General features: G+C 43.6%; 1 protein-coding gene across 1 annotated transcript; it reads left to right on the top strand.

Annotated features, from left to right (window-relative positions):
• Positions 1 to 6206: 6206 nt before the first annotated feature.
• Positions 6207 to 9724, top strand: LAJ45_10189 (uncharacterized protein; the record flags this gene model as incomplete). The annotated part of the gene is made up of 8 exons (XM_046119717.1): positions 6207 to 6600; positions 6681 to 7981; positions 8051 to 8130; positions 8212 to 8629; positions 8705 to 8788; positions 9359 to 9369; positions 9626 to 9655; positions 9715 to 9724. 8 exons carry the CDS (start codon positions 6207 to 6209, stop codon positions 9722 to 9724), a joined length of 2328 nt encoding a protein of 775 aa, XP_045967016.1.
• Between the last annotated feature and the right edge of the window lie 1754 nt (positions 9725 to 11478).

Here is an 11478-nt window from a genome sequence, read left to right as displayed (position 1 = left end):
TATTTAGGGCTTCTTATATCGTTGAGAAACATGGATGGTTGTGTGTTCACAGACCCTCGACAAGCGCATAAAACACTGTCTTGTCTTAGAATTGTGGGAGAAGTAGGTCCAGGCATCGATTGTCCATCTGTTCTAAAGATGAATAGAACAATCTATAATTGATGTCAATCCTATTTTATCGGTATAGTCGGCGGGCTAGAAGCCCTCTTATATATCTGGTTTTCAACAAATATCTATGAGTTGAGACTGCAGCAGTTACTCAGTGTGAAATATCCCACACCAAAGGATCGAATAGCATACTCTCAATACCAGTTAGATGGTTCTGCAAATGTCAAGCTACGCTTGTAACAAAGTAAGATTCGGCTTAGAAGAGCCCGTTTGGCTATTTTGGGGGTTTGAAGCTTTATTTAGCTAATCAAGGGTTCACTAGATGAGTATGAGCTGGGAAATATATCTTTGAGGGTTTGATTTTGGTTGTTGGTGTTGAATATTTATGAGAGTTTGGCCATGGGGTTGCAAAGCGAAACAGAGTTGACAAGAACATAGGTAGGACCCTACTTCTCAAAACTCAATACAAAGCCGTAAAGCTTTTGCAAAGCGAATTATCGAAAAATGAAATGCTCGTCACAACGCAGATTTTAAACCAAAGCTCAGCCAAACAGCTCTAAGTAATCTCTAGTTTATCCTCTCAAACACCACTAACACATGGTGTGGGCCATTAATAGTGTATGCACCGTCAAGCTTCATTGCTATAGCTACTGGTCTTGTTTAGTGTGATTTCTCCAGCTTTCGGGTGGGTTGAAGGCGGGAAAGAAGACTGTTAGACGTGATAGATCGGCGATAGAGTATCCTTTAAGCGTGAAAGACTATGGAGTGGCGTGGTGAGAGTAAAGACGCTGCCTTTTGATGCCATCGAGAAGGTTCCTTAGGATCGTGTCGATTATAGTCACCCACATGCCCATAGCGGGTAGGTAGAAAATTACGGGACAATTAACTTCAAGGGTTTGGCAGACGAGATAAAGGGGTTAGTGTACTGTTTGGTCATTGAAGGATTCACTGTTCCTTATTGAACGAGTTTCGCTATACATTCGAGGTGCCTATGAAACCTATCTCAAAAGATTTGGTTCCAGGGGTTGTTGGACTTTTAAGGGTTTTGGCGATGAAAACATTGGTTATCAGAATCATGTATGGTCACTTAGGGTTATTTAGGGTTATTTAGGGTTGGGAGAATAAAAAAAGCCATCTCCAGTTGGCAGCTGTGTGAGTGAGCACGCCAAGCGCCAAGCGCTGGCCTAACCACAACAGCCCAGTGATGCGGTCAGATACCAACTAGATCTGCGCAATCTCTTCTGCTGCGCGTTTAGACCTGCTTTAGTCGGGATGAATAAAATTACTACATTCTGAGATCTGCCAAGTCACTGCAATGGGTATCATAGAGGTTTTCTAAGTCCTATTATGTGTCAACAAGTCACACCAGCTCCCTAGACTTTGATGATATTGATCCCATATATTTGTTTGATGGCCCAGTCGAAACACTACTTAAGTACCGACATGTAGCCACCTGTCTGCAACGTAGACTCGCTATCGGCTCGAGGTTACACTCATTGGTTTGAGCGCGCTGTTCTGAACAGTCGGGGGCAAGCCAGAGCAGCAGAGGGCCGAGTCAGCAAATGTGTACCCGCACCAAACAACCCATCACAGGAACGCAATGGTTGAGACATGGTGCTGCCCATGGAATCTCAGGTAAAACATTAAGCTATTATCCAGGTATCCTCTGAGCAATCCCTGGACACAGCTCGACTAATAGGAATGATTTCTTCTCAGCCGGCTTTAGAAGAGGGGTAGAGATATGTTGCATCTTTCTCGCTTCCCCGCCAGCTTATAGAAAGGAGTATATAAGTATTGCATAGATGGTGTATTTCTCACTGAGCCTACAATATCTCTTTAGCAGAAACTTTAGTGAGGATTCACAGATAACCGTCTATCAGTACAGCGGCTTCTTCTATCAGCCCCTGTCAGCCGTAAAACTGCATTAATCATTTGGATTAAATGCATGGTCCGTCGCTGGACTTGATGTGGATATTCCTCGTAGCCTTTTTTTGAGGAGAGCTCGGAATATGAGATATCTTGTTTCGTAAATTTGACTATAAAGACATTTGCTATATTTGTGTATGTGGATTAGTAACAGCACGTAGACTAATGGTAGAACGTAGATATGGCCAAAGTTAAGTTACACCCGTCTAATACTAGGTATTTGAGCTTAAACCGCTATGTTATATTTAGCGATATGATCGGAACAATTTGTGTGCGCAGAAACCTGTGAGCATAGTAGTCGTAGCGGCGCGCGAACCATAGCCAGCTGTTCGTAGAAGTACATGTTGTTGTTGCGTGCGCAGTACTCTCGTACCCAGCCCGTTACTTGCAGCAAGCTGCCCTGGAAGCATGGAAGTAGACGGGTTGGGGACAAGCCTACGTGCGCAGTAGATAAGCGTACCACGCGAAACACCGTACACACCGCGAGAAGTGGGTCGCAGGGAGTGACAGTAGGAAAATTCAATCTCTAAAGGGAAACCAAAAGGCCAAGGATCTAGCTGGTATCTCGAGGTTCATGTACTACCTTGGAAGGTTCCGGTGTATCCGAGCCTCACTCCATATACAGTCTATGGATACATATAGCCGTGTATCCGTCTAGGTAAAGAAGAGCTTGGTTCGACACAGGCACTTGAGATTTCAACTCGCTGTCCTGCTTTAATTTAGGAATCTATCGTCCGCCCATCTTGCTGTTAGGGTTCAATGAAGTATTTGAGCTCAAAGTTACTCTATCAAATCTTTGCAACGGAGAATCTCAAGCATATGTATAGAAGTCTTAACGGAGTATAACTCTACCCGCCCTACTACACTGATATGTCTATTTCGAAGGTCTTCAAACTAAGCGTTTTTCAGCTCAGAAAGTGAGCATCTAGGTTCCCCAGCCTAGAAGAGAGTGGGTTTTTATAAGTGCGCCACAGAGGGCAGCAAACTTCAATTTATGATTATAATAATCTTATCGAAAGGTAAGAATATCTCTAGTTCTAAGATAAAGATGAGTTGGAGTCCCACAAGTTCAAGTAGAATTGAACAGTGGCCCATGAGATACTGGTATGTCTAACGTGATGAAGGCCAACTCTCTAAAAGGACTCAATTGCAAGTTAAGACTGGAGACGGCATTGAAATGTCCCAGGATGGCTGTACAGCCGTGGGCGGGTAGCTCCCCTACAGTGGTGGCTTCTAGATCGAGCTCTTCGATAAGAACTCCCGGACGGGTCCCTTCTGTCAACCCAGATGTTTTAAAACTAAGCTGGTTGGGAGAATAATCTGTCTATTCGTGGCGTACTGCCTTGAGCTGGAGGTGGGTAAAGGAGGACTTCTATACGGGTTCGTTTATCGACGATAAATGCTCAGGAACTTAGCCCTCACTGTTCATGCGGTTAGCATCTCTTTTCTCACTAAAATGGAATATCGATAAATGTTCGAGAGTAGTGACGATTAATCCTCTATGAAGGGGGCGTTTGTATAGGCATGTTGCTGCATCGCTGGTGTACAAACCTCTGGCCACCGCAGAGGGAGCAGCCTAGCCTATAGATGCACTTAAAAAGCACGCCGTTAGTACTTATCTAAGGATAATTACTACTTTAAAAGCTGGCCCTCTAAACTAAGAGTGTCTATTCTTCTGCTCGCATGTGGGCTTGTCCTTTTATACAGCTGCGCAGGTAATCACAACTTCAGTCTACTCTTGCAATTACTGCAGAATATTGTGGTCCGCGGTTCAGTATTGGGGTATCGTATAGATCTAGAATGCCTATTACTAAGTGTCCCTGCGGTCCAGGAGAAGTTTATACTAATGAAGAGACCCGGCCGAGTCTATTCATACTCTAGTCTAGACCTAGACCTGGGGTTATATACGGTGGGAGTGAACTTATGAATCCAATTTTTAAGGTGTGAGGTGTGATTTAGGTTCTTTAAAAAAAGCTCTATACCACGTAATCCAGGCCGACTCTTTTGTTTGACCATCTCCGATGGATAGTCAGTTAGTCGGGAGCTGGCTCTACACCGAACTTTCATCAAAGAACTAGGTGGTTGATAAAAGGCCCAAGCCTCAGTCAGCTTGTTACACGCCATTATAAGTCTGCTTCTACTGAAAAGCATTCGGTAGACATATTACTTAGGATTTCTTTTGGAGAACCACAACCAAGAGAATTCCATTAATAGCTACCCAAACAGTTTCCGCTACACCGAGACATAACCCCCAGAAAGACGAGATCTCCGAATGAGGATGAGGTTTATCCTCAATTGAAGCAAGATAGTGCCCAATTTCCTCAGATGTTGGACATGGCCAACCCTACCTTAATTTACGTTCCCAACGAAGTGTCTTCCGGCGATTTGGGCAAAACTCAGGTGAACCCGTATATAATACCCTGTAATTCAGTTCAAGGATGGCCAGGGAGCTGTGGAGCGAAGGTAAGCTGCATATCAAAGCTGTCCCCTGCGCAGGCTCGCTTGCTAGCTTAATCTTAGGCTCTGCCGTCCTGGTAGAACCTGCTACGCTCGCTTGGAACATGATTGTTATGACAGTAGCTTCTTTCAAGTTTTCCAGGCTTGAAGTTGTTTTTACAGCGATTTTTATCTGTGGAAACAGCGCATTGGTTGCCTTTATTTTTTTGGAGTTTAATCAGGCAATAGATACCCACACACTAATCATTTAGGGTCTTTTGAATCGAATCCACTATAATATCAGCCAGATATGTCCCATTCGATTCTAGGCGTGGATAATATGGGAGGGGGTGACCAGTAAAAAGGCCTACTCCACTTAGGTCCTAAAATATAAACTTTAATAGAGCACTAGGTGGCGTGTGGGATACGTTTAGATGTAACCATATAATACTTGGGCGCTCCAACCCACGATAAATAACACATCGGACCTTTTGTTCTACAGAATCTTGATGGATCTTAGTAATATCTGTATCAAGATTATCTGAATGATCTCTAGTGTAGTCATTAGGGTTAAGGGAATTGACTTGGCTTGGCCTGAGTTATAACTCATCAGCCTGAGACGGTGAACGATATGGAGGCCTACCATGATTTAATTCATGTTAATGCTAGATGAAAATCAAAGATTCTTGAGAACCTTCTGAGAGGCTCTTAATGTGGAATATCAGTGCTTTCTAGGACTGCACTCCTGTAATGCAAATAACTAGTGGGATTATGCTGAAGTTGTAAGCTAAATCCTTTCATATCCAGTGTCAGGCCTGTCTGATGAATATGAAATGTAGGAGAGCAAATACTATTGAAGCCATCCATTTAGGTAAAGGGAAGCTTTGCTTATTGTTGTTTCTAATAGAAGCTGATTTACGAGCAGTCGTAATGTTTGGTCGGCAGGTGACGAAGGAAAAGCATCCAAGCCAGACTGGTGCTTAGGGTTAGATTGGGCGTATGTGTAGGACAGTCACAAAAATGAGCCCTTATGATACGGGCCCAATCCGGTACTAAAAGTAATCCATCTATTTCTCTGATAATTGTCTAGCCCTCCTGGCGAAGGTGTGTCGTGCGTCCTGTCTAGCAAAGATACGGATTAGGTGCTGCAACTAGATACTAGGATTCTTCTCGTCATCGAGGGTGGTTATACATGTTTCGTTTCAAATGTTCGAGTGGGACTAGTGGGCTCTAATGAAGAAGATAGAATCGATAGAATCAGGCCCAAAGATGGATGTGATCGCGAGATGAACTGGTTAACTGTGTCGATCTATTCGGGTGAGAGTTTGTGTGGGCAAGAGTTGAAATCGCTGTTGGGGGGTGGCTGCGGCCCGAATGAGCCCTTACTTGACACTTAACCCACGTCGCCCCTCCAATTTCTTCACCCGCTACCCTTCATTCCTGACAGCTTGCGCAAACCTCCGAGCCCCGAAAACCCTTTTTTTTTTGCAACTTTTTGTTTTCTTCATTTATATCACTGTCACTTTACAACCCCTTTCTTTCGTTTGCACGACAGGTACACAGTATCTATCTCTATACCTCCATACATCCATATCCTCCTGGAAGCACTGAAAAGGTAGGTACCGGCTTGCACCTACCACTTACCACCGCGTTTCTCTGACCTTTGTGGCCCATTTCTTTAGGTTGTCCTCTGGTGCTGCACTTGGAAGCCATAACACACCGCGGTCGCTCACGAGATGCCAGCACCAGAGAATATTCGGTCAAGGTTTACAGGCAATGTCTGCTTCTACACATTCATTGCGCGTTACCGGCAACCACTTGTTTTATGGCGTAACATAGAAACCGTAATACGCGAGAACGAGCTCGCCCAGGTTCGCGGAGATAGCTCAGCAACCAAATTAGTTTTACCGGGCAACTCAACACCACCGACGACAGATGCAGATGCTCGGGCGTGTAAGCGCTTTGCGGCGCGTCCCAAAGTGAGGATCAATGATATTATGAAGAAATTGCGACCTTCAGTTCCCACTGGGAAGGATGAACCTCAGTTGAAGATTGAGCTTAGAACGTTGAAACGGAAAGTTCCGTCAAAACGGGGATCCAGACCTAGGTCGAATGGGACAGGTAATTCAAGTGAGACTTCAAACCCTGCATAGCTCTCTATCGTTATTTGATCACTGATCATGCCCTTTTCTTTTCTTTTTTTCCACCAGATGAAAAGGTTCCAGCCAATTCAAAACTAAACCGACCTCAACGCCAATCGAGCAAATTGAATAGCATGATATCAGTCCGCTGCAAATGCGAACTCACCATATATGAAAAGAGAGATAGTTCGTCAACCGAGAAAACATCCCCTCCTCCAGTTCTCTACAAATCAAGCGAGCTTTGCACGATCAATTACGACTCTGATGAATCCGCGGCCATAGAGATGGACGACCATTTTTATATCAAGGCTAGCCAGCTTTATGTACAGCCGAGTCGAGGTCCTATAAAACCCTGGGGATTGGCGGAGAGCTACAGTGCCCAGATTACTTTGAATGCGATAGACGTTGATGAAAAGTGGCCCCCCTTCCTTTCTGGCGAAAGACCGCAGGGCAGGAAGTGGCGGGAACCCTTTTACGTTGTTTTGTACTGCACCCTTGCCTCTTTGCCGATGACTTCAGGTATTTCGCAGTACGATGTGTTTTTGAAGTTCGATTCGACTACCAACGAGCGTTCAGGTTTAAGTCTCGAAGTAGACTATGGGTGGAGTCAAGTACAATCACAACGTAGCGGACTTGATCACCATTTGGCTAGGCTTCCGACACCTACCTTGGATAAGGAGCAGTTTTCGTGCTCCAGACCGACGTACAGTGTTTTGACTATCTACTACTTTCGGGGCTCAGTAGATGAGAAGGATTTACAAAATCAATATGGGGCTCCAAATCTCAGAGACCAACATCTGTTCTCGATTCCCGGATATACCTGTCCCATTTGCGACGGTAAAAAGTTTCACAACTTAAAATTTTTGCATTTACATCTAATTACTTTCCACGATCTGTTCCATTTTCAGGTAAAATCAAAAGAGCAGACGAAAGGTTTGGAGAGCATAATCGAGATCTCTGTAGATCTCTCTAAGGAACAATTGACTGCCAGAGCCAGTGACCATGTTCCTGATCATAGAGTATTTCGCTGGCAGAAGCCCACCACCAAATTTGATCTTAATACTATGCTTAAGGGTGATTGGGCTTGGCTCAATGAAAAGAAAAGTGCCTCTTTAATCGGGAATTATCGCCGAGAGCCATTGCAATCAAGTAATGGAATTAGTGCTCCCGAGAGAAAAATCAATCTGTATGACGTTCAACCCCTACCAAAGATGGGAAGGCGAAAATATGTTGTTCCGGAGGCTAGAAACGGCGTGAGAGGCCTCGTATTTGTTCGGAACAAAAGTAAACGCTTTGTGCATCCCGGCGAGGAGCTCAGTGAGAGTGACGATGACGTGGACGAAGAATGGTTGAAGATGAAACATGGGGAGGTAAGCTCTAAAGACATTAACGTAATATTCTCATATTTCAGGAGCAATTCTTGCTAACATTCTCCTTAGACTGTTGAAGACTTCAGTGATGTAGTGGCAAATGAACGGAAGTTCATGGTGTTGTGGGATCGTTATCTTTATGAAGAGCGGTAAGATAATTTAGTAATAGTTCAATCGTTTTCCTCAGTTGCAATCTTGATGCTAATTGCGTTGCCTTGACCCTAATATAGTCCTAAAGGCAATATCCAAGTCCCATCAGTCTTGGTCCGCTTTGCTAGGGATATGGGGGAAATTCTTAGAAGCTCAAATCTCCTTGTCGAATTCTGGAAGCATTGTTTGAATCTGGTGCAGTATCGGGTTATTGATGCAGAATGTTTAAAAGTTTGCATGGCTATCGCGAAGGGCAATAACCCATGGTCTTCAGCCGGTATTTCTACTGTTGGGCTTGGACTTGCTGGCCCTATTGCATTAGATAGCTCACCAGGTGTCGTGCCACCATCGGAGGACCCGATGGACCTAGATGGTGAAACTTCTGATGGGGATCCCGATGATGAACAATTAATATTTGTGCGGGGAGCTCGAGATTTGGGATTTTGTACCTGTGGGAAGCCGTATGAGAGATCTCAGATGGTTCTTTGTGTTGGTTCGGTAAGCGGATAGTAGCCTCTTATTTTACCCCTGAATCACTCGGACTTAGTTTTGCCTCACTAACTTTCAAACTAGACTTGCGACAGGCGCTGGTTCCACAAATCCTGTTTTAACCTAGAGAATCTTCTTGACGAATGGAAATGTCCGAAATGCATTGAGGTAAGCGATAATAATGAGTAACTACAGTAACACCGGTTTCTGTAGGTCTCAACACAGAAACCTCTGGACTTGTTTTTGGGTAACTATTGCAGTCGTACTGCTTGTTTTATGGCTTCTGCCATAGTATTGGAAATGTTAATGTTGGAATAATCCACACTTCTGTTTTGAGCTCACTACCTCAATACTTTAGTTCTTTCAGCTGCTGTGAAACCTATCATATTGCTAGTCTGGCGTACAGTTTCATGCGGTCTATATTTTGGAGTTTACATTCATATACCTGTAATCATCTGTTCATTTTTACCGTATCACACTCCCCCCCCCCCCCCCCCCCTCTTTTTTTTTGGCTGGTACGACTGTACAGTTTCCCCCACCATTGTTATGTCTCTCAAAACTCTATTTCCTTATTTTTATACATCCTACATTTCTTATACTCTTGATGAACCATTTATTTTGTTTTGACAAGGCGCTATTAATTTTTGTTTTTACGGGGCTGGATGGGTTTTGGCAACTGTTACTGTGGAAATTAGATACTCAAGTGTTAACTTAACGGCCTGCCCGATACGTGGTAAGAGGGTTTACGAGTAGGTTTGAATCACATGCCGCTATACTACGAATTAAGAGGTAGGTTTATGTTTTCGCCTGTAGCTTCATCAGTCTCAAACATACGGATAGATATGTTAAAGGCTCAAAGGATGCATATGTGCGCATTTATGCAGTTCTAACGAAGTTGACATAGGAAGCTCTAAAGGTCTGTTCCACAGAGGGTTAGCTGCAGCGTTATGATAGCTACACAGTAGGCCTTATAAAAGAGCCTGCCTCCATTTCATCAATATATAGGACAAATGGCCTAAGGAAGGGCATCGTAGCGTACGTAGCTGATAATCATCTTTAGGGTTGTATCAAGAGTATCTAAAATCATGATTAAGCACCCCATGAAAAGGCCATATATGTGGTCCAGAAGATAAGTCGTGGGCTTTCGTGGAATCTTCCAGGCTGATAATTCGATGTTTCTACCTTGGTATGCGCCGTTCACAGGGTACAGTAATGGAGGGAGCTGGCCTAGTTTATGCGCTTGTTTGGCTGCTTCTAAGCCAACTGGTCACGGCACTCCTGGAAGTCCTTATATTTGCCGCTTGCCTCAAGTCGCAAGATACTTAAGGGGAGTGAGAGTTGGTAGGTCAGGCTGAGCGAAACCAAAGTAAAGAGCGGAGGGAGAGAGATAGTTTCATGGTTACACGTAGTTCGTACTCGCGGAGATTCCAATAGGCCCACGCTTTCTTGGGCTGCACCTGGACTCAAGCACCCCGGCCGGGACTGCGTCGGTGGCCTTACTGATGGGCTGGGATTGGGCTCTGATACCCTTAGCCTGGGACTGAGGGTGGAACGGAAGGAAGTGTCAATTTTCAATTCAAATAAATGATTCTGAAAGCTTTTCTGAAAATCTATTATATCCTCCAATTATTGAATGTTTGTATTAGTGTTCAGTACCAATGACATTCCTGGGACTAGTGCCTTGTGTTGGGTACAAGCGGGGCTAACTCAAGATTTGAACTCGAGGTTTAGACGTGAATCACTCAAGCCAGTTCGATTCAGCATTAGGAAAGCTCGAGCTTAGATTCAAGGATTATCAACAATTAATAATGGTCTTGTTTTAACATTAAAATAATATTCAAATAACTATTTTTAATATATCCTAAAATTACAACAATTGAAGTCTGCTTACCTAACTTCCTAAATCGTAAAAAAGGGATGTCATTCCTTCGTTCCTTTTCAGGGTAGTTCAGATATACCTGTTAAAGAAATTCTTGCTTCAGTGAACTCAACCCTGACTCCCTGGAGCATTTTTGCCCCCAATGTCATGGTTTGTCACCCATCTTTCATGAAATTTCCCTTTTCTAGTCACGGTAGCTTTACATTACCTATCATGGTTCACCTACCAAATAGTACAAAACACTATCTCACTTAATTAGCGTGAATCTCAGGCACGAACGAAGGGATGTGTTACAGCCTCTCACATGAACACTGTCAGGTGTCACTAACAACAAATTTTCTATGAGCCTAGCTATGCAAGGCCCGGGTATGGTCAAGTCCAACACAAAATATATTAAAATAAGGAAAGTTAATAAGATGGGTATAGGACTACAGACGAGTACAGTATTGGGGATCAGGTTAAGAGAAACAGTATGATAGTAAGAGTGAGAAAGTTGTACATCAGCAAAAAACGGGTCTCGTCTTGGGGCACATGAGCGCCCCAGATGCCCCAAATGCCCCAGATGCCCCATGACTTTTGCTTACCTATAGCCTAATGTCTGGGCGGTATACGGCGAGCATCCTGTATCTTTTCGTCAAAAGACATACTCAACTTGAAGATGCAAAAAACAATTTTCGTTTCAAAATAGCGTCTCGATATCTCATGACTAGTTCGTCTCCTGACAACTGAAGTTGTAATTTCTATCAATATATTCGTATTTTGACCAATCATGTTCATCTGATCCCATATTTCGACCAATTAACCATGCAGCGTTGCTCTTTTCTTTCTTTAATCTATGTATTTTGAATATTACAAAATGTTGTTTGTCCATAAAGTCTCATCGTTTGACCATTGCACTTTATTCTCTCTCATCGGTTTTCATGGGTCGATTCAAGTTAGTTAACACACTGGATTACAAGGAGCCTGAGTTGTATTAGTC

The sequence above is a fragment of the Morchella importuna genome (genome assembly GCF_003444635.1).
Source record: "Morchella importuna strain M04M26 chromosome Unknown Morimp01GS043, whole genome shotgun sequence".
Classification (NCBI taxonomy): Eukaryota; Fungi; Ascomycota; class Pezizomycetes; order Pezizales; family Morchellaceae; genus Morchella; species Morchella importuna.
This window is presented reverse-complemented; position numbering and strand designations above follow the sequence as displayed.